Source organism: Aulonocara stuartgranti, assembly GCF_965226115.1.
Source record: "Aulonocara stuartgranti genome assembly, chromosome: 6".
NCBI lineage: Eukaryota > Metazoa > Chordata > Actinopteri > Cichliformes > Cichlidae > Aulonocara > Aulonocara stuartgranti.
This window is the reverse complement of record NC_138944.1, coordinates 39,922,301-39,945,650: the sequence shown is the minus strand read 5'-3', so window position 1 is coordinate 39,945,650 and position 23,350 is coordinate 39,922,301. Positions and strand designations below refer to the sequence as shown.

General features: G+C 39.5%; 2 protein-coding genes across 2 annotated transcripts; both read left to right on the top strand.

Annotated features, from left to right (window-relative positions):
• Positions 1–1,429: 1,429 nt before the first annotated feature.
• On the top strand, positions 1,430–12,332 carry capn9 (calpain 9). Its single transcript, XM_082537036.1, has 20 exons — positions 1,430–1,701; positions 2,564–2,633; positions 2,724–2,842; positions 3,501–3,634; positions 3,800–3,968; positions 4,074–4,157; positions 4,495–4,580; positions 5,171–5,248; positions 5,785–5,945; positions 6,142–6,296; positions 6,903–7,111; positions 7,301–7,337; positions 7,425–7,505; positions 8,144–8,201; positions 9,582–9,646; positions 9,920–9,988; positions 10,087–10,165; positions 10,797–10,913; positions 11,032–11,090; positions 11,330–12,332. Exons 1-20 carry the CDS (start codon positions 1,528–1,530, stop codon positions 11,354–11,356), a joined length of 2,031 nt encoding a protein of 676 aa, XP_082393162.1. The 5' UTR covers positions 1,430–1,527; the 3' UTR covers positions 11,357–12,332.
• Positions 12,333–14,454: 2,122 nt separating this feature from the next.
• On the top strand, positions 14,455–23,098 carry ltv1 (LTV1 ribosome biogenesis factor). Its single transcript, XM_082537198.1, has 11 exons — positions 14,455–14,641; positions 15,376–15,507; positions 15,841–16,032; positions 16,128–16,215; positions 17,134–17,260; positions 17,750–17,978; positions 18,114–18,241; positions 19,891–20,030; positions 21,327–21,379; positions 21,802–22,002; positions 22,685–23,098. The coding sequence occupies exons 1-11, from the start codon at positions 14,639–14,641 to the stop codon at positions 22,793–22,795; spliced, it is 1,404 nt and encodes a 467-aa protein (XP_082393324.1). The 5' UTR covers positions 14,455–14,638; the 3' UTR covers positions 22,796–23,098.
• Positions 23,099–23,350: the final 252 nt, after the last annotated feature.

Here is a 23,350-nt window from a genome sequence, read left to right as displayed (position 1 = left end):
CCACACAACCACAATTTTTTATGCTTCATTGCTTTACACACATTCGCACTCCAATACACTGGAGAGCAACTTGGGGTCAGTATCTTGCCCAAGGCCCATGCAGACTGGAGCAGCCAGTGATCAAACTGCCAACCTTCTGACTAGCAGCTGACCTGCTCTGCCGCCTGAGCTACAGGTGAATGTAAGGATGACAGCAGAGGGCAGAGCAAGTCCTGAAATATTCTGACATTAAATTCACATTATTCAGAGAAGAGGAGTCAGACCCCACTAAAAGATATTAACAATGACCAATATTCTACTTTTTCTTACTACGGTTTACTACATATGTTTGATGCTTCTGTTCTTGTAAATCTTGGCCTAAATAGCAACTGTACCTCTTACTGCTACTTTTTTGAAGTAATACAACCAAGTACAGCTGATGGAGTTAGACAAAGAGAAGGTAGAGGATGCTGCAAAACTACATCACCCATAATTTTATTTGTGTAATTAAGGTCACAAGTACATTGATTAAATAGTAACCCAAAAGAGTACAGCTCAGTGCAAGTTCTTCTTCAGCTATGAGAGGAATCCTGTGACTGTGGGACAGGAATGTGGATGTCATACCTGACAGTGTGAAGTGTCACTGCTGTGGGTCAGGGTGGTGCAGATACTATGCTGGCACACCCTAAATCTGTCTGCACTGCTCAGAGAAAAAGGGAGGGACAGATAGATCCTTGATCTCTAAACCTGTTACAGTGGCCAGAGACACGAAATGACAAGACACTGAGGCTGATACCGACTGTCGATCACTCAGTGGTTGCTCCGCATTATTTAATTATTTCTTTTGCTTTACTTGGAATCTGTGGTGTGACATTCGAGCATTATCAACAATTTAGTTGAATTGTAGTTATTTTTTTCAGTTGAGAACCCATAAAAAGCTTGTTAGGCGTAAATAAATGATAGGGGTGACCATTTGTCCTTCAATGATTTGTCACAGAAAAAAAAAACACCACAGGCATCAGTTGTGCTCTCAGCCCTGCCCACTTAAAAAAATATTTCTCTCTCTGTTTCCACGTGAAAGCCATGTTGCACTAGTACATCCAGGCCAAGTAATTTCCTTATAAAAGTCCCAGCAGACACAAATTTGATTTAAGTTGATTGATTTTTCAACACTGTGAAAGTTTAATGGCAAAATAAGCAGTTTCCCTCTGTTTGGTTCTACAAGTCTAACAGATCCCAGTTAGATGCTAGGCAAAGATCATTGCTATCAGTTCCAGCAAAATAGTCAAGAATAACTTCTCCCAGTGTTTGGCAGGCCAATTCTTAAAAAAGAGAAATAGATAAAGAGAACAGACGGCACAGTGTGAGCCACGAGGGGTGAGGTTCACTGCCGCAGGAGGACAAACCAGTTTCCGTCTGGAGGGTGTGGACCTTCCAGCCCTACCCACCTGTCAGACTTGTCTCTGCATCAAACACTCAGCAGCACTCCATCACGCGTCACCTCACCTGCTTCTCCTCCACTCGCCGAGATTCTTCCCAAAAGAGAAGATGTCCACAAGCCAGGCGGAGAACACGCAGTCAGATGGGAAATCCTTTGAGCAGCTGAGACATGAATGTCTCATGAAGGGAGTCCTGTTTGAGGATCCAGATTTCCCTGCCAAGGACTCCTCTCTCTTCTTCAGCGAGAAAGTTCCTGTCCACATTGAATGGAAGAGGCCCACGGTATGTGAGCACTGAGCATTCTTATACTCAAAAGAGCTCTTGAAATCTGTTAGATGCACATGTGCTGTTCATGAATTTCAAATACTGAGTGACTTCAGTATGTTTCATCTAACGATTATCTGGTGATTTTTTCATACCCTTAAAAAGTGCATGTTTACTATTCAAATACATCTACATTAACTACACGAACTGCATGTCCACAGCCGTCCATGTGACTGCAAAGGCACTGAAGACATTAGACGACAAATTACTGAAATGATTCCATTCAAAAAGTGAAAGTTGATCAAAACTCTGTTTTTATTACTCTGAACCTAAACCAAGTCATGAAATACTTGTAGTTATAGCAGCAAAACCAGTTCTGCAGGTGAGCTGTGTAAATATAGCTGAGTGCAGCAGGCGTTTGTACCACTCTGAGCCAACTTTTCTGAAGTAAAAGTGGAGTGGGCTGCTTTGCAGCTGCTCCAACGGCGTGTGAGAGGTTTGCTTTTGCTGATAAACTTAATGTTGAGACATTTATGTACAATTTCATGAGTTTTTGGCTTCAAACTATGTCATGTTCTCGTTCATTTTTTGGGGTACTGTTTCTTATCGTACACTTCAGCTCCAAAATCTTTACCTGTTAACACGCCTACAGAGCTGACCCGATTTAAGCAACCTGTCGAAGCTCATGCTCGTTACAGTTACTACACATTTCTGTCCTGGGTGTGTGCTTTGTGTGCTGTGTATTTTGTGCGCACTGACTGGGATACCAGCCGATTAATATGTTTGGAATGTGAACACGCCTATCAAACACACCGGTCTCCCCTGTCATTTAAAAAATAAACCGACCAGTTTGTTTTCCTGTTTTGTGACCCTTCAACAGGAGATATGCAAAAACCCAAAGTTCATCTTAGATGGCGCAGACAGAACAGACATTTGCCAAGGACAGCTCGGTTGGTATTCAAGTTACTTAACTACTTTTAAATCTTGAATATTCACATATGTCACGGTTTTATTAATGTGGCACTTGTTTATTTCCACAGGGGACTGCTGGCTCCTGGCAGCCGTTGCTTCGTTGACTATGAAAAAAGAAGCCCTGGCCCGAGTTGTCCCACCTGACCAGGAATTTAATCAGAGATATGCTGGTATCTTTCACTTCCAGGTAGGATTCTCTGATCATAATAACAGACTGTACAAAGATGTTTACACACTGCAGTATTTCCTGGAATAAGCAAACACATAAGGGATAAAAAGAACCAGGATGACAGCACATTTAAAGAAGCGTCATGCATTTGAATGTTCTTTTAAAAATTGTTGTTTCAGCGACTCCAGAACTTGCAACAAAAGGCCGATGACATTAAAAGAACGCCAGAAAACATAAAGTTAAACACTTTTTGACTGGTTGATCATTTGGCAAAATGTTCAGTCAATAATGTGTTAAAACACAGCCTGTAGTGTGTTTGCAGTACATTTTAAGCAGGCGGGTGTATTGGAAAAAAGATGCAGTGCCCAACCCGTTCAAAAGAATGGGTTCCACCATGTTCCTCCAGATGTCTTTTTTCAGTACCGTTACTCTTCAAGCCTTTTGTTGCCTCAGTCCCAACCCCAACAGTCAGATGCAAAACGAGCTCATATTATTCATGAAAGAGTAAAATGTTTATGTCAAAAAACACATTTCAGTCAAACAGAAACAGATTTACAAGTGAGATTATTTTAAGTAATCACACATTGTCTTCACTTTGTGTGAAGTCGGTGTAGGCAGTAAACTCACCGGTTCCTCTGTTAGTTACACTGTAACATGTTCTCTGATGGTCCCTCAGTTCTGGAACCACAACAAATGGCTCGATGTGGTTGTGGACGACAGACTGCCAACAGTGAGAAATCAACTCATCATGCTCCACTCGGCCTCCAGCAACGAGTTCTGGAGTGCGCTGCTGGAGAAAGCCTACGCCAAGTAACATCACTTGCTTCCTCTTAATATTTTATCTTTCCATTCGTCTTGTCACATGCATGTTAAACATGTGACAAGAGGTTATTTAAAGAAACATTGTATAAATACAATTATATATAATTATATGCACTGAAACACTAGGACATTTTTTTCTCTCGTTTATTTTAGATTGAACGGCAGCTATGAATCCCTGAAGGGTGGCAGCACAATGGAGGCCATGGAGGATTTTACTGGTGGCGTGGGTGAAATGTATGAGACCAAGGCTGCTCCAGGAGACCTGTTCAATATCATGAAGAAAGCCCTGGACCGAGGCTCAATGATGGGATGCTCTATTGATGTAAAATAAACAATCTAATTTTAAATTTTTGCCCACGAGGTTTACTCAACATATCAGCTCAGTTGCTGTGTTTTAACTCTCTCTGCATGCTTTGGTTTTCTTCAGATCACTAGCTCTGCAGAGTCAGAGGCCAAGACTTCCACAGGCCTGGTGAAAGGACATGCATACTCCATCACAGGTGTAGAAGAGGTAAAAGTCTCAGTAACAGTCTCAGCAGCAGATGTAAGAATAATGAGGGGAAGCCACTTGTTGCTGAATAATCGTAATTAGAAGTTTACAGACTCAGGTAATTGTAATACTTGTTAAAAGATGCAACTGTACATCTGTAAATATGAAACTTCGATCTTTAAAAAATTACCTTTACCTTAAACATAATGGCTTTAAAAAATAAAAACAACAACTAAAATCCTACAAAGACACATTAATTACATTTAAGTTTAAATCTAAATAAAAAGCCAGACTTAAAAACGGTAGAACATATACTTTTCAACAATGTAGTCACAGAATATTGTTTTTGGATTTTTAGGTGAATGCCAGAGGTCAGAAGGTGAAGTTGGTCCGGATTAGAAACCCCTGGGGACAGGTTGAGTGGAACGGTGCCTGGAGTGATAAGTAAGAATAAAGAAAACTTTATTTTGACCTTGAAACTACACATATTGTCTAAAGTTCATTCTTCCACGTGAAAAGCAGGTCTCCTTGAAGAGTCTGTGCGTGAGAGTCGTCCTCGTAGTTTATCTCTAGTCTATAGTCAAACCATATATTTGTTACTTTGAATACGGTTCACAGTCCGACCGCTGCAGCCTATTATTGAACAGTAAAAAAAAGTTGTGTCTATATGCAGATGTTTTACATGTTTGGTTTCTGTTTTCATATTCATTCAGTCCTTCTGTGTTCCAAGTTATGCAATCATCATTGACTTGGCCACCAAAAAGCGGTAATTACCCCTGAGACGCTCAGGTGCCAAAGGGCCATTGGAAGCTCTTAAGACTAGTTGTAGCAGGAAGAGAACAGACATAATAATATTATTCAAATATCTGAAACTTTCCCAGATTTCACATTTAGACAATTTCAGTAACTCCACGTTTGATCTTCAACAGATTTAGGGGAAAATAATTGTCCAAAGAAAATTGAATAGTTTTCATTTTGATTGTGGGACTTTTTCTCTGATTAACGTTGTAACAGATCCTCTGTTTTTTTTTCAGTTCCAGAGAGTGGAATTATATCGACAGTGCAGAAAAAAATCGCATAATGCAGAATTCAGCAGATGATGGTGAATTCTGGTGAGTCCACATAATAAATTTCAAACTACAGATTAAGATGTGTAGTATGCTTAGCAGTCTCCAAATTGTTCTTCACATTGTCGTGTAATATTTTTGCATATGTAGTATATGAATGTAGCAGTGGAATGAAACAAAATGGCAAAAATGAACTGCCATAGATTTTCATGTTTCTCTGACTTGGACAAAATAGTAAATTAACGTAAATGAGTTTCAGGCATTGTTGACAAACTTTTTAAACTATAAAATTTCACACTCTTGTGCAATAGTTAGCACTATTACTTCACAGCAAGAATGTTTTTGGCTCAAATCCCGGTTGCCGCCTCGCTGTATCAAGTTTACCTGTTCTTAGGCTGAGCCAGCTAATCTCTGCCGATTCCAGCTATCAGCTACAGACTTTGTTGTCGCCCAGTTAAAGAGTCCGTGGTCCTAACTTTAAGCCTTGCTAATGATTAGATGGATGAATTTTTCCAAAATTCACACACAGTACAGCTGTGCTAGTTTAGGAGTGACAATGTTGTTGCTGTTTGCAACTCCAGGATGGAATTTGAGGACTTCAAGAGGAACTATGACAAAGTGGAGATTTGCAACATGAGTCCTGACTCCCTGACTGAGGACACAAAACATCAGTGGGCAGTCAATGTGTTTGAGGGAAACTGGATTCGGGGTTCCACTGCTGGAGGCTGCAGGAACTACATTGGTGAGATCAATACATCTACAAATCAAAAATTTTCAGACAAACAAATTCAGCAAAGCGTCAGGCATACTTAGAGATTTCATTGGATTTTCCTTTTTTGGTATTTATATTTTGACATGAACTGGTTTAAATGCAGGATTCAGTTGGCATTTCTATCTCAAACTGCTCTCTCAAAAAGTTCTACATTTCTAATCTGCAGACACATTTTGGACCAACCCTCAGTTCAAGCTTTTGCTGAACGATGCTGATGGTGATAATACTTGCAGTGTGGTCATCGCGCTGATGCAAAAGAACAGACGAAAACTGCGAAAAGAAGGCCTGGACCTGGAGACCATTGGCTTTGCTGTGTATGAGGTCTGGAAAAACACTGTAGACTGTGCACTTTAACCATTTTTTATGTTATCATAAATAGCATGGGGCGTAGTGCTGGTCCTTGCAGAACACATTTACTAGCCCCTTTCTGAAAGACTGAGTCTTGGCATTAGTTTAAAGGAGCCATAAACTGAGTCAAAGAAACAGATATTTGTAGATGAGCAATAATATTAGCAAAAACTTCAGACTTTTTTCAGCACATGTTAAATATTACAGTAATGTATTTCTTCTGTCCAATATAAATGTGTTTAAGCATTTCATATCTCTTCACAAGAAGATAGAGTTACGAGACAATGAAGAGAAGGCACAGCCTTAAAAATGCACCAGAAATGACCATTCGGACACAAACTCACTGGATGAGCACCATCTGCTAAAGAAGTTCTTAGTGATAAAAAGTTTGGGGACATTGGTAAAACGGATGTGTCTTTTTTATTAGTGATATAGTTTCTTTGCATTTCAAAATATGTTATATTTTTAAAAGGTCAGCCTTGCACTTCTGTCTCGCTCCTTCGTATTTACTTACTTTCTTCTTTTGTTACAAATTTACTTACAAATTTAATTTAATGTCTTTTCTCCCGATTTGTTCAGGCTCCAGAGGGCGAGGACCATGTGGGGAAAGACTTCTTCCGTTACAATGGATCCAAGGCACGCAGCAGAACCTACATCAACATGCGGGAGGTGGCAGAACGCTTCACGCTGCCTCCTGGAAACTACCTGCTGGTTCCCACCACTTTCCAGCCCCACCACGAGGCTGACTTTCTTATTCGTGTCTTCTCTGAGACAAAGGCTGAAGCTTTGTGAGTGTGCAGCTCTGGTTCTGGAGCGAAACTAAAAGAGCAAACAAAAAGTTAAAGCAATATCAAACCTAAAGAAAACGTTTGGGTATCAAGGAATAGTTATTTAATAACCTGATTAAACAAAATTTGGGGGGTTTCATTTCATTTCAACCCTTACACTAACTGTTACACTATGCCTTTTCTTCACAGAGAGATGGGAAGCAAAGTTGATGCCGACCTGCCAGACGTAAGTAGATAACCAGAAGCCCAATTACCTGTTCAGTCAATCAAGCAGCTGAATGTGTTTATACTGAGCCTGTGTTGTTTCCATCAGCCACCCATGCCCAGCCCTCCAGAGGAGGAGACAAAGGAGGAGAAAGGCCTCAGAAGGCTGTTTGAACAGCTGGCTGGCTCGGTAAGAAAAGCATCTTCGGCTTTGGTGTAACAGTGTTTACAGCATCCTTCATTTGTACAGATGAGTAGTGCTTTTGTAAGAGCAAGTTTGTCTAGTTTGTACATTTTCAAATCAAGTTTCACCTTTTTACAATGAAAACTAATTAAATAATTAAAGTGCTTCAAGTTGTTATGATTCCACAAATATTTTTACCATTTCTGGAATTTTGAAATGAAATTTTGAGCCTTCGTTGTTTTAGTTTTACAGTACACTAAGTGCACAGCTGTTGTGAAAAAATACCCACAATAAACAATATGCGTAGCTCCAAACCACAATTAAAGGCCAGCTGCTTAAAAAGAAAGAAGAATAATGATGATTTTTCTGCAGTATGAATGTTGCAGAAAAACAACAAAAAAATTAAATTATAACAATTTTATGAGCTTTACTTGATTTATTTATCAACATCTATTTTTAATGAAAAAATTACATATTACATAAAAGAGCTGGTTATATTTGTGGCAAGAAGCTCAGATCTGCAAATGATGATTATTTCTGTTTCTGCATCCATCATGGTATTTATTCATTCATTTATTTATTTATTTTTTGCAATTTTCTTTAGTCAGAATTCACTGATCTCTTCCACTTTGTAATTTTTACAGGATCAGGCCATTTCTGTCAGAGAGCTTCAGGAGATGCTGAATGGTGTTCTCAGCAGAAGTAAGTGAATGAAAGTTTCTGCTTTTTGTTTACTTTTCAGTCCATTTTCTGCATTTCATGCAGTCATCATATCTCCTGCAATTAAGTTCTACATGTGTGATGTTTGCAGCTTAACTTCTTCGCCTGATATTTGTTAAAAGTCAGACGTACAGGTAATTTCTCCTAGAATGTGTGTCACAGTCCGCGGATGCAGACTGTATGGAGATGAGGTGTGGACCCAAAAGCAGACGCGTGGAACAGAACTTCATTTTAACAGATAGTCATTTAATAGGGCCGGTAGAAAAACACAAAACAAAGGGCAAAGAAAGTTAACATTAAACATGAAAACACACTGAACTTGAAACCTAGACTTGAGATGCATCGATTCCTGGAACACAAGACATAAAAAACCAACACATGGGGAACACAGCTGATACAAATGAACATGATGCCACAGGGGAAGCAAAACTAAACACACTGAACATGGAACATGAGACTATCAAAATAAAACAGGAAACATAGAGACTAAGCGTGTGGACTTGACATGGGGACAGAGAAGTAGAAGCAGGAGGCGAGACACAGACATAAGTGAGGAGCAAATCCAGAGCATATGACAACTATGGACAACACACATGAACGCACCTGGCAGACAGGGAGACATGTAACGAAACACAAGGAGGGAAACATGTAAACAGGAAGGGGAGACAAAGACATAACCAAGGAAACATCCGTAGAGAACATGACAGGAGACACAGGGATGAGACAGTGACGGGAAAAGAGAAATATTACATAAATATTAAACAGAGCAGACCAGGACTTATTCAATACTAAATAGGAAACTAAAGCATTATAATACAAAGAAATCACAAAACACCATAAACTCAAAAGGCTGTGTCAAATGACCCAGAACCATGACCATGTGAAGCTAATACTAAGAGTTTTTTATTTAAGAAAAGCAAGCAGAAAAAGCCAATTTCCTTCCTACAGATTGTTTTAGGGCGATATCTAAAGGAGAGGTTGATCAGCCTACATTTGATTTTTCCAACACAAGAATCAAAGTGTCACAAGTAAGATTACATACTGTGGCAAAAATAAATAACTTTTATGTTGTTGTTAGGTTTTAGTGGCTTAATAGCAACTAAAAAACTTTCAAAAACAAGCCACACTGTTGTAAATATGTTAAACATCATTTGAAGACTGAACTAAATACATTTAAAACACCTGAGGTCAGTATCACATAGCAAAATACTTTATCTTTTGTGTAGTGTATACATTTTCTCCTCACATCTTGATGCCTTATATTAATGGTCAGAGATGATTCATAAACTTCGGATTTTGTGTTGCATTATTACATGTAGCCATGCTTTTTGCATCACTACCACTTTAATCCTTTATCTTCAGGAAAAGAGATCAAATTTGATGGCCTGAGTCTCAGCACCTGTCACAGTATCATCAATCTTATGGATGTATCCTTTCAAGTTACTGACTCATTCTATGCTTGTCATTGTGTTACATAAGTTGTCGCATTAAGCCATGCGTACTTTGTTTGCCCTAATGGGTGCTTTACTAAAATAGTGATACTTATGCCAGCATGTCCATATTCCATCACAAGACAAAGTTATCGAATATTTTTTGTTGATATTTTGTGTGTGTTTGTTTATATGTGATAGAAAGAAGGTTTTGTTGGTAAGCTATTTTCCACAATGCTTCTTAGGTTTTTTCTTGACACAGTAAACCAGGTGGACAACACGGGAAAGATAGAGTTCCAAGAGTTTAAGGTCTTCTGGGAAAAATTGAAGAAGTGGATTGTAGGTGTTGATTTATCTTGAAAAACTGTAAATGAAATGTTGGAGGAGCACTTTTCTTTGTTGCTCAGACTATTAACCACAAACGTCCGTTGCTACAGATGCTCTTTCTATCCTTTGACACGGACCGGTCAGGAAAGATGTCATCTTATGAGCTTCGTGGCGCTCTCAAAGCCGCAGGTGAGAGTTCCCAAGCCCGTCTTTCTCTCTCTCTCTCACCTGATGGACCTGTAGTGTTTACCAGAGGGAAGGGAAAAAACGAGTGTCGAGGGTGTGAGTGGTCCTTATTGATGATACTGGCTTTCTGCTGAAATCTGCCAGTGTAAATATCTCTGAGGGGGATTAGTGACGTGCCAGTTAAATGTGTTCAGCTTTTCAAGACGATTCAAGACACATTAATCGTGTGTATACATGTATGTATAAAACTCTGTTTGACGAATTCAGTTTTCACCTGTTAGTTTCTGTGACTGAACAAACCTTTGTCCTATTTTAATACTCATTGAATTTGCACTTCAAATAAAGTTGTTTCATAAGATGTACATGTAATATCACCAGCTACATTTCCTGTAACTATCATTTATAATAATATTATTAAAAATGTTAGTAGATATAGTATAGCAGTATATTTTTAGTGTGTTCTTAATCAAAGCAGTAATTATAACACTGCAAACATTACAATAATGATTTTAATGAATATTAACACTACATCTAATAAGAATGCCTGTCCTGAGTCTCTGGTAAGTTGAGTCTAAATCTTTTTTATCTGAACATCAAAGTTTCATAGATAACTGCTGCTTTTCCGCCAATGCAGGCATGCAACTGAACAACCCGCTCCTGCAGCTGGTGGGGCTGAGGTTTGCTGACGAGAACTACGAAATTGACTTTGATGACTACCTCACCTGCATTGTCCGTCTGGAGAACATGTTCAGTATGTACAAAACACTATGTTAAAAGATCGCTTTACATTTTGGGAAACAAGGATCACAATAAGTACAAAAATACATAAAGATCAGAGAGAAGACTTCTTGCTGTGTTTTTTTATCCAGGAGTTTTCCAGGCTCTGGACAAATTCAACAGGGGACGAGTGCAAATGAACATCATGCAGGTAAACACAAACACGCCAAACGTGAACCCTGAGTTCTTTTCTACTGTATCTTCTACTGTACTGTACCTCACATACCTGATGCGTCTGTTTATCCAGGTCCGTGACAGTCAGGCTGTCAGACATTTTATGCTTCCTTTATCTCCCAATAACTAACCAGATTTAGGATGCAGCATTCACAGCCTTCATGCTTTTGCCGGTCGTGTGAACATTGACTACAATTTTTCCTCTTTGCCTCACAGTTCCTGATGTTGTCGATGAACGTATGAGGAGGAACTGAAACGGATACCAGCGGAGGAACAAAACGCAGCAGATCATCTTTAAGAGCAATGTTGTGAATATTAAACTTCGCCATGATTCAGATTCTGTGCTATTATTATTATTTGAAATGTAATGTGAAAACACTGTCGGAGCTCAAATGTTTTTGAATGGGAGTGGTTTATAATTTTGGTCATGGGTCCATCTGTAGGTATTCACTGCCTCTGACATGGTACGAGTCTGTGAGCTCAAATGTAGGACTTTAACAGCTGGGTCTGTAAAGCAGCCAAGTGCACGAGAGTGTTTGCCTGGCAAGTCTGCATCAATCTCACACTCGTCTAGTCGAATTCTGCTTGTGCAAATCAGTCTGACTTTTAGTAGTTTTGAGAAAACTAAAAAATTAAAGGAGCAACTGATCCTCTTACACTCACTTTCAAGGCAATCACGTGAAGTTGTCTTGACTAACAACTTCACTTCACTGTGGCAGCAACATGAGTGCCTTTATACATGCGTCCTGTTTTTGTTTACATAAAAAAACTCAAATTTACTGTCAATTCCCTTTTGCTGTGACACCGAAGAAATCTTAAAAATTTGAGGATTTTTTAAGGCCCTTTTTCTGTTAGCTGATTGCATCTTATCTTAATTATGATAAAAAGTGAAAAAGGCTAACTGCAGCTATTAATGAATGAACCTGTCTGTGCCTAAACTTGAAAATTAGCTGTTACAGGAAGGCCATCACTGGGTTCCACCTCTGAAAAAATGTAATGAATCAGATCGGTTCACATCAGCAGAATGTAATTTGCACATGAATGACTTCACGGATAGCAAAAGCAGAAACTTGCATTTGCAGCATGCTTTGTCATAGTGCTTGAACTAAATTTTGTTGACTTAAGCTTTTGGACAAAGTATTGGTTTATTTTCTGTTGGTTTATTGCTCCCTGCTTGAGTGGGAATCATTTTAAAATAAAACTTGGTTTTTGTGTTTTCTCTTTCATGAATTTCTTTGAAGGACTACTCAAGCCAGATTTTGGGCCTACTTGTTTTTGTGGACTTTAGCATTGTTGCATTAGTAATTTGATAAAATAGATTTATACAAATAGCTGTTGATATTTAGTGCAGGATTACGTGGCAAGCTTGTTCTATGACGTCACATGGAAAACTACAATTAAACATACACACTGATCATTTAGTTTTCAAATTAAAACATTCCAACATTTTATTCAGGACACAAAATGTGCTTGTTTTTTACTTTAACACTGAAGAGAGAACCACCAAACTGATCAATATAATAAAGACTTAATACAAGAAAATCACTGTAAAAAATGCCTGGAGTGTAAATTGGGTAGAGATAAGTTTTGAAAGACAAAAATTGCTGATTGACAACCAGTAATGTTTAACATAAGACATGGAAAAATATCAGAGTGATCTAAAACAAAAATGTTTGCACTGCGATTCTTGTATCAAAACAATTTCCGGGGAAGTGGAATATCACCTCCTGGTGCACAGAGACTGGATCTAGCCAAGGTTTCTCTGTCTTTTCTTAAAGACACCAAACAAAAAAGAAAACTGCAAAACACTCCGTGCTCTGTGATGTTAAGTGCTTACATGAGACATTTTCTTTTTTTTCTACTAAAAAGTAGACATTACTTCTTTTGTGTGAGATATTGTGACAGTGGAGTGACAGCTTTCAGTTCTTGTGTTGTTTGGATTCTTTCGCAACGACTCAAACTGTACGTGTAGAACTGAATGAAGGTGTGGTCACACCAACCAAACAGTCACTGAAATATGACTCAGCTGAAACACACACACACACACACATACAATAAAAAATATTACTTTATAGTATTAACTACAGTGGAGCTGTGGAGAATGCATACAATGTGTCTCATTCATGTTTCCTCAATAATTTTATACACAAGAAAGAAATAAAGAAATTTAAAGACATACTGAGGGCATATCTGTGCCTTCATTTGAAAATCAGCTGCTTTAGGAAGTCAGCAGTGTCATGAGGATGTATGGAAGTATGTGAGGATGGTGCAAGACATGTATGATGACAGCGAGACAGTAGAAGTGACCGCTAGGTTGGTAAGGGGATCTGTGCTGTGAGCTACTTCTTGTTTGCAGTGGTGATGAACAGGCTGACAGACGAGGTCAGGCAGCTTGACAACGATGTTTGACGGCTTTGTGATCTGTAGTGGAAAAGATGGAAGCATACCTGCGTATGTGAAAGTATGCGAGACAGAGTCGCAACCACACAAAGCAACAGACACTGAAGAAGAGAGTACAGGTAGAAAATAATGCCAAGGCTGACTGGTTACAGAAGGACAGCAGCAAGAGTGAAAAAGCAGGTTTACTTAACGGTAGTGAAACCTAATGTATGGTTTGGAGCCGAGGCAAGGTGGAGATTATTCAAATACTGAACAAAGGATGGAGCACAGCTCAGCCTCAAAACAGCTGAAAACCTGTTCATCAATAGATATAGCCATCTTTTTTTAAAAAAAGTTCTTTATAAATTGGTTTGTCCTGCGTTGCACTGAATTATTTAGTACATGAAAAAGCCTTTTGTATTTTAACATGAGAATTTAATAGTATTTGCTGAAACGAATTGTTCAACGATAACAGCATTTTTCTTTTCTTTTCTGTCTTTCTTTCTTTTTTTGCTTGTACGGTGGTTTCTCCAGAACAAGTGTTAATCATAATTGTTGATGTAAGTGCACTTAGAACGCCTGTCTGCACATTGTGTCCAGCAGATGTCACTGTGGAGACACGTGAAACTGTTTTGAAACCTTGAACGTTTCAGTGTATCATAAAAACTTCCTTTGCCCATCACTAACACATAATACGGTGTGGCGACCCCTAAAGGACCGAAAAATATTTTTGTTTTTCGGCACTATATAAATAAAGTTGCATGGGGAAAAAATTGTTGGAATATACTAACTCCATAATGTCGTGGAATTAAATTACACATACATGACACGCAGGAATCACGAATAATATTATAAATATAAACATAGTTTTAAATATTTTACAACATTATTTATTTTTTGTGGGAAAGAAAACCTCATCGTAGCATATCAATGCTTTCATATCGATGCCTATAACCCCCTTAGTCTTGCTAATGGTTCTTTCCAGTAATGGTAGCATCAGCGTGGTGAAGGTGAAGGCAGCGTGTATAAACAACGGAGAAGGAGTGAGCACTTAAACGGTTACATGTTGTAACAGCTACCCGTGAATCGAGATTTGAAGACCTTTTCGCTTGACCCGTCGGAAAACAGGAGAGACTCTATAACACAATGGTAAGATATTGCCAGGCTACGGCAGCTAATGTTGTTAGCTAACAGTGGCTAACGTGCCAATTCCCCAAGAAACTGGTAAAAATTGGTGAGCGAGAGGTTGTGATAGCTTTATAATTAGAAGTAGACATTGAAAACTTAAAAGTAAGTTAAATGAAAAGTGTCTTGTTAATCCTATTCATGTGAGCTAGAGAGTTTACCCATGAACTCAAATGATCTCAAAGAGTCTCTAAAATCATTGTCAGCGTTTGTTGTGCCCTGCTCAAACAGTTGGACGTAAGTAGTAAAGTGGCATCTCACACAGCATTAGCAACTACATTACAAAACGAAGTTGTTATAGGTGTTTACTACAGCAGGATTAAAAACTTAACGTAGGTAGGTAGGTGGGGGGAAAACATATTAGTTGACTGAAGTAAAAACTATTCTTTAAAACAAACAAACAAAGGAAATGGCTTAAGTTTTGATTTTTGACAATTTAACCAAGTTTGCCATGGCGTCAGCCATAAGGAATCCGTGTTACGTTTGCTTATTGAGAACACTATTGCGCGACGATCCCCACGGTGTTGTATTTGTATTGTAATACAGTACTGAGCATTGAATCAGCTCTAGTTTATTTATATTTTGTTTCCAATCAGCCAGACTTTGTTGTATTGTTGAAAGTGGTCTTGAGTAATGCGCATTTAGGCTTTCAGAAGTCTTTCAAAGTTTCTCTCTGGCTTATTTTCTGTTTCTTTCAGCCCCATCGAAAGAAGAAGGCATTTATTGACAAGAAGAAGGCTGTGACCTTTCACCTCGTCCACAGGAGTCAAAAGGACCCTCTGGCTGCAGATGAGAAAGCGCCACAGCATGTCCTCTTGCCTGCCACAAAGGTACAACCTTGCTGTTCTGATCATAAGTCTTTTTACTCATGTTCACAGGATGTGTGTTTAATGATTTTATAGCTGATTTTAGCTTTTGTTGGTTTTTAAGAACCCTAAAGGGGGTTAAACTGTTCAGGACTTCACAATGAAAAAGGAATCAGCAAAGTCATTTGTCATAATTAGAGTTGTTATTTCTTCTTCTGTATTTGTCCAATCACGTTCTTCTGCTCTCATTTCCTTTGGTCAAACTAAAGGGGCTACAACCCGGTGGCTAATATTTCACTTCATTTCAGAAATGCCGCGTTAATGTGATGCTGTGATCATGTGTTTGTTGTTGCTTAGGTGGAAACGGAGAAGAGGCGTGAGGAGCAGCGGAAATTTGGCGTATTCTTTGATGATGATTATAACTACCTTCAGCACCTGAAGGAGGCGTCGGGCCCATCTGAGCTGGTGTACTCTGACAGACAGCCTCTTTCCCTCCAAGGTGAAGAGGAGGAGAATGAGGGGGAAAAAACCGTGCACAAGGACAATCCTGTGAGTTGCTGTGAAACATTTTTAACAGACTTGTGCACCATCTAGTTACTCTGAGGAATTGATCTAAAATGATCCCTGTGTTGTTCAACGAGCAGGCCGCCTCCATCAACCTGCCTTCTTCAGTGTTCGCCTCAGAGTTTGAAGAGAAGGTGGGACTTTTGAACAAAGCTGCTCCCATTTCAGGTAAACAGCCCATCACTTAAATGTGTTTTAGGACCTTTATCAAGCTTCTAAAATAATAGTTATCTTAATAACTTGGATATAAATCATCATTAAATACTGTCTGAATGTTGTCGCTCAAGATTTGCCACACTAATTACTGTGTGACCCGATTTAGAAGATTTTTCTAAAACCAAACAAAACTGAAATTTTGCGTCTCATCAGCAGATTTGGGTCGTGCAGCAGAACAGCAGGTTTTAGAGCCGTGCTTGTCAAACATGCAAATTACAACACAATATACAAAAATGAGTCATGTGGTGGGAGTCAGTTTGTGGTGTCATATCTAGAGACGGGAATTGATAAGAATTTAGCGATTCCGATTCCATTATCGATATCTCTTATCGATTCTCGTTGGCTCCACTTTGAGAGTCGCCGCCATCTCTAAGCAACATATGAAAGACATTACATTCATGCAAATTAATTACATGTTGTCTGCTGTTTCCCCTCTTTGTTCTGGTCATTGATAAAAATAAAGTTCTAACACATGATACATGGAATACTTTAAGGTAATGCAGTATGTTACTTAATTACTCCCTGGAGAAAGACGGTCGTTATACTACTCGTTACTTTACTTTTATTTTACTCTGTAAACTGATCTGAAACACACAGTCTCATAACTTCAGTTAACAGTAGAAACCTACAGGCTGCAGCTCCCACACACCAACACAAACCCCTCTCCGTGACCCGTTTCTGCAGTAAAGTGAGCACAGCGTAGAGCTCAATACATCGATATTTTGTTTCACTATAATAATATAAACATTTACATAAATATACTTTGTTTCATATTAAAGATAATGTGTTAATTCTAACATGTGATGCAACCTAAAGCCAACCTTCGGCTCCTGACGTCACAGTGAAACTGTCTTATACACTTTCCTCCAGGACCCCGGCTCGACATGGATCCGGACATTGTAGCTGCGCTCGACGATGACTTTGATTTTGAGAACCCCAACAACATCCTGGATGATGATTTCATCATCAGAGCAAACAGTGGGACTGGAGCTGTGGAGTAAGAATTTCAATAGTCAAAATTTTCTTTTTATTCCTCAAAGGTTATTTTTGTATCTTTTAAAAAACGAGATTATTCCAGATTTGTGATTCTAGACATTTAGAGACTTTTGTAAAGCCCGAATGAAACTGTAACTGCAAGGCTGATTTCTATGCCTAAAAATTCATTTTCGCTACAGCAACATTGTTTAAATGTGACTTTTGGTGCCTTAACTTTTATAACACAATCAGAAAAGTATTTTCTGATCATCAAAACACCTCTAAAACTTGAGCTGTATCTCAATTCATTTTGAATAAAACAGGAAGACAGAGACTCACTGTTCCTTACTGCTAAAACGCATTTTGTTCCAGGGCTCGCAAAATCGCTAGCCCAACGTCCCGGTGCTAGCGATATCTCCGGTCGGGCGACCAAAATCTATCTCAGCCCCGGGGCTGCAAAAATTCTGTCATATCCTGTTGTAATTGTTTGTATTTGTGTAACCTGTGATAGAGGAGACGGTCACGATGATGATGACGAGTGGGAGGACACAGATGAGGAAGGCGACTTTGACTCTGAAGGCGGTTTTTCCAGCAACGAGGACGCGGAAGGGGACGGCCGAGGTCGAGAGTTTCTGTTCATGGACGAGGAGACGAAGAGTCGCTTCACTGAGTACTCGCTGACTTCGTCTGTGATGAGGAGGAACGAGCAGCTCACCCTGCTGGACGACCGCTTTGAAAAGGTGAACATTTTTGCATTCGTATGGAGTCTTTTCTCTGTCAGGAACTCTCCCCATCTTCATGTAAAAGTACAGTGACAAATGAAGCACCTGAGATAAAACATGAAAGCTCACACTTCCTGTATGGTGCCGTTTCAGTTTTATGAACAATTTGATGATGTTGAGATCGGTCCGCTGGACAACGCTGAGCTGGAAGGGTTCATCGAACCAGACAGTGTTCGTCTGGATGAAGTCCTCAAAGACTACTTCAAACAGAAAGAGAAGGAGTGAGTGATATTTCATTCTTTTAGTGGTGTGGCTTTAAATGATCTATTTGATTACAGGGAGTGCAGAATTATTAGGCAAGTTGTATTTTTGAGGAATAATTTTATTATTGAACAACAACCATGTTCTCAATGAACCCAAAAAACTCATTAATATCAAAGCTGAATGTTTTTGGAAGTAGTTTTTAGTTTGTTTTTAGTTTTAGCTATTTTAGGGGGATATCTGTGTGTGCAGGTGACTATTACTGTGCAGAATTATTAGGCAAAAAACAAATATATACCCATTTCAATGATTTATTTTTACCAGTGAAACCAATATAACATCTCCACATTCACAAATATACATTTCTGACATTCAAAAACAAAACAAAAACAAATCAGCGACCAATATAGCCACCTTTCTTTGCAAGGACACTCAAAAGCCTGCCATCCATGGATTCTGTCAGTGTTTTGATCTGTTCACCATCAACATTGCGTGCAGCAGCAACCACAGCCTCCCAGACACTGTTCAGAGAGGTGTACTGTTTTCCCTCCTTGTAAATCTCACATTTGATGATGGACCACAGGTTCTCAATGGGGTTCAGATCAGGTGAACAAGGAGGCCATGTCATTAGTTTTTCTTCTTTTATACCCTTTCTTGCCAGCCACGCTGTGGAGTACTTGGACGCGTGTGATGGAGCATTGTCCTGCATGAAAATCATGTTTTTCTTGAAGGATGCAGACTTCTTCCTGTACCACTGCTTGAAGAAGGTGTCTTCCAGAAACTGGCAGTAGGACTGGGAGTTGAGCTTGACTCCATCCTCAACCCGAAAAGGCCCCACAAGCTCATCTTTGATGATACCAGCCCAAACCAGTACTGCACCTCCACCTTGCTGGCGTCTGAGTCGGACTGGAGCTCTCTGCCCTTTACCAATCCAACCACGGGCCCATCCATCTGGCCCATCAAGACTCACTCTCATTTCATCAGTCCATAAAACCTTAGAAAAACCAGTCTTGAGATATTTCTTGGCCCAGTCTTGACGTTTCAGCTTGTGTGTCTTGTTCAGTGGTGGTCGTCTTTCAGCCTTTCTTACCTTGGCCATGTCTCTGAGTATTGCACACCTTGTGCTTTTGGGCACTCCAGTGATGTTGCAGCTCTGAAATATGGCCAAACTGGTGGCAAGTGGCATCTTGGCAGCTGCACGCTTGACTTTTCTCAGTTCATGGGCAGTTATTTTGCGCCTTGGTTTTTCCACACGCTTCTTGCGACCCTGTTGACTATTTTGAATGAAACGCTTGATTGTTCGATGATCACGCTTCAGAAGCTTTGCAATTTTGAGACTGCTGCATCCCTCTGCAAGATATCTCACTATTTTTGACTTTTCTGAGCCTGTCAAGTCCTTCTTTTGACCCATTTTGCCAAAGGAAAGGACGTTGCCTAATAATTATGCACACCTGATATAGGGTGTTGATGTCATTAGACCACACCCCTTCTCATTACAGAGATGCACATCACCTAATATGCTTAATTGGTAGTAGGCTTTCCAGCCTATACAGCTTGGCGTAAGACAACATGCATGAAGAGGATGATGTGAACAAAATACTCATTTGCCTAATAATTCTGCACTCCCTGTATTGTGTGTGGGGTTTTTCCCCTCTGTTTTGTGGAGCAGGTTTCTGAGGCCGGAAGATTTAGGTCCCAAAGAGCTTCCTGTTGTGAGGGAGGAGGAGGAAGATGAGGATGAAGAAGAAGAGATGGAAACCGTTGTTGTTGAAGCTCCAGAAGAGAAGTGGGACTGTGAAACAATCATCAGTGAGTTAAGTTCTATTTTTATCTCATCACTGAGTTTTATTCTGAGCTCTTTTATTCATCCAAGTTTTTGACATTGTAAACAGATTTCTTGATCTGTGACATCGTTCGGGAGAACAAACAAACACATTCATCTTTCCAGAGATATTTAAATGCAGAATGTTACTGCGTAAAAGTCTTGAGCCCTCATTTCTTTGTATTTCACGTCCACTTTTTTAATGTAATTTTTCAAGTTCTCCTGATTCTCTGATGGTTTTTTCAAAGTGTTTCTTTAGTTTTTCATACATGAGCATTTTCATAGGAATGTCTTTTTTGTGTTTAGCCTCTGAACCCTTTATCACCCAGGTGATGCAATCCACCTGGAAGTTTGGCTGTAAAGTGACAAAATCAATCTGTCTTCAGACAGCACTACCTTGTGAATGCTTTGTGCTACCATGACAAACCAAATATCCCTGTAAAGCTCAGCTTCTGTTCTTACTGACACGTTTCAATGTTGCCTGTAACAGAGTTACACTCATTTAAAAGGAGCTGTGAAATGGCCCTGCTGATGTGCCGGTGGTTTAAAAAAAAGAAAATTTAACACTGACCTGTGAAGCATTGAAGGCTATAAAATCCCTCTAACTGAAGGAATGAAATGACAAAACTGCTTCAGATGATCTCTTTAGGCATGTTGCCTCTTGCCTAAAGATATAATCACTACAAGCCTTTTCAAAGAAACAACTTCCCATTTCTTTAGCTGCATTTACAAAAATGCCATAGATAAGTTTGACAGGCATAAAATAATATTTATTGTACCGGCAGCGTGATTTTCAAAGCATTATCAGCCAAAACTTGGTATGACACAGTGTGGTGAGCAGTGCCTTTAATATGTTAAGGGAAAAGGACATGTGGACAACAAAGGCCTGAATGATGCATCTGGCTCCTATGTTGAAGCATCTAGTTTTTAGCCTCATTAGAACTGGATTCAGTGGAAGGATGGCTGTCAAAAAATGTGAAGAAAAGCCAAAGTACACAAGAACTGGACTGAAAATCAGTGGCAGGTCTTAATATGAGACCTTTGGCTCAGATCACTGGCAGGAGGTCTGAGATGGTACAACAGTGAGAATCTACAGACTTGTGCAAAATAGTATAAAACAATTATTTTGGAAGTCTTGCTGTATCCTTTATGGATGAGTGCAGCTCCAACAAACTGAGACTGTTGAGATTACTTTATGGTGTTGGTTTAATTTATTGTTCAGTAGTGGTGGGAAGTGTAAAATATCTTTATTCTACAGATGATCCATTTCTTTTCTCCTCCAGGTACATACTCCAACATGTATAACAGACCCAAAGTCATCGAAGAACCTCAAAAGGTAAAAAACAAAGACTGGATTTTGTTTTTACAAATGTTAAAGAATATAGCCATGCATACTCGATCTTCCTGATTATTAAGTGGATTCGGTTCATCTGGACGTAGCGAGAAACGTTTAGTGGTCTCTCCACTGAAAACGCTTCGTCCAGAATCAGAGTCAGACCTTCAAAATTCTGAAAAACTCTTGAATCTATTTCATTTTAATCCTGTTGTTGTTGTCAGTAATGTGACTTATGAATCCATCCATTTGCTTCTGCTTATCCTTTTCAGGGTCGTAGGGGGTGCTGGAGCCTATCCCAGCTGTCTCGCTCTAAGACAGCTGGGATAGGCTCTTATAAAACGCTTAGAAAATGTGTCATTTTTTAAGGTTTATTATTCATGTTTATTCACGTGTGGTCTGAATTGAATTGTCTCTCTCTTTAGCCAAAGCCGATCCGTGTTTCCAGTAAGACGGGCATCCCTCTAGATGTGCTCCCAGCCAGAGGCCTCACAGCCAAGCAGGCAGAGCGCATGACGAGAATTAACGACACAGACCTGCCTCGTGTCTCCGCTCAGCCTCGAAGCAAAGAGGAGAGCAAAGGAGAGAGGAAGGCCAGGAAACAGGCTATCAAGGAAGAACGTAAGGTGAGGAAGTCTGTCCCGGCCTCTGTTTAGAACCAAATGATGAAGTCACAGCACCTGTGACCTGACACGAGCAGGTCAGCGAGCTGTATCTGAAGTCACTGCTGTGACAGTGGATCAGAGACGACTCCTCTCAGCACCATCTAAAATCAGCTGTCTGTCTCCATCATCAGCACGAGTTAATTTTGACCTAGTCTCTCTGTACTGCTGAGCCCCAAATGTGGATTAGTACACTGCTGAAAATATTCTCCTTTTAACAGAATAAAATGACACTGACCAGCTGTTTTTTAGACCAAGTGTTTATGAAGTGTTTGTAAAAATTGAGAGCGAGGAGCCTGTTTGGGGAGACAGATCATTGAGGACCAAGTCAATGTTGGTTTTGTTCTTTTCTTGGAATTTGTTGACAGTCAGAATGACAAAGGTCTAATTCTTTAACCCAGCCTAAGATTAACGAGCTGAAGAAGTCATTGAAAGGAGTCTAATCCAAGTGCAAACTGGGGTACATACTTTGGTATCCTGTGCTGACTAGGCTCAGTTATTTATTTTAATGATGAAATATGTGATGTTACAAAGCCTTCCCACAGAAAGGAAGCTGTGATTATGCCATGAAGAGATTTGTAGAATATCAGTTTTACATTTTGATTCCTGATATTTTTGATTTTATTGTATTTTTTTTTTTCTTTAGGAAAGAAGAGTTGAAAAGAAAGCCAATAAAATGGCATTCAAGGAGGAAAAAGCCCGACAGGAGAAGCAGATGTTGAACCTGAGGACAAATGTTCAAGGCCTGAAGCTTTAGCAGCTGCCTGCCAGGCCTGTGCCGACACTGACTTTTCAACTGGTCACATGTTGCTCTTCACCTCAGTGGAGCTGCCAGAACAGGAAATCATGGCAAATGAGAGGTCTGAGGGGATGTTGGGAAGTATTGGTTTCCCCAAATCATCCAATTCATTCAGGAAAGAGCAAAAATGTAAATTTCATCTCCAGTAATCCGGCTCAGGATATCGTGCTGTCGAAGGAATACTGAAGGACAGGCTGTCACGCTTCAGTCATGCCTGTCAAATATGAATTTTGCGCCTTTATTAAAAGTACTTTAATCCAGGTTTCTGAGATTCTTTCTGTAAGTCTTGTCATGCTGTACTTTTACCACAGGTGATAAGGTGGATGACTCAGTGGCTGATTCTGTGTTAATCATATCTAAGCAGCAATATTAATTTTATTATGGTTATTATCATCAATTTAAAAAAAACTCACTGTATATAATGTTTAACAGGTCTGCATTTTAGTTGTACACTTACTTTCTTATGGGCCTGTTTGTCTCATAGTGAATGAGATGCGTCCGGTCTGAAGAGCC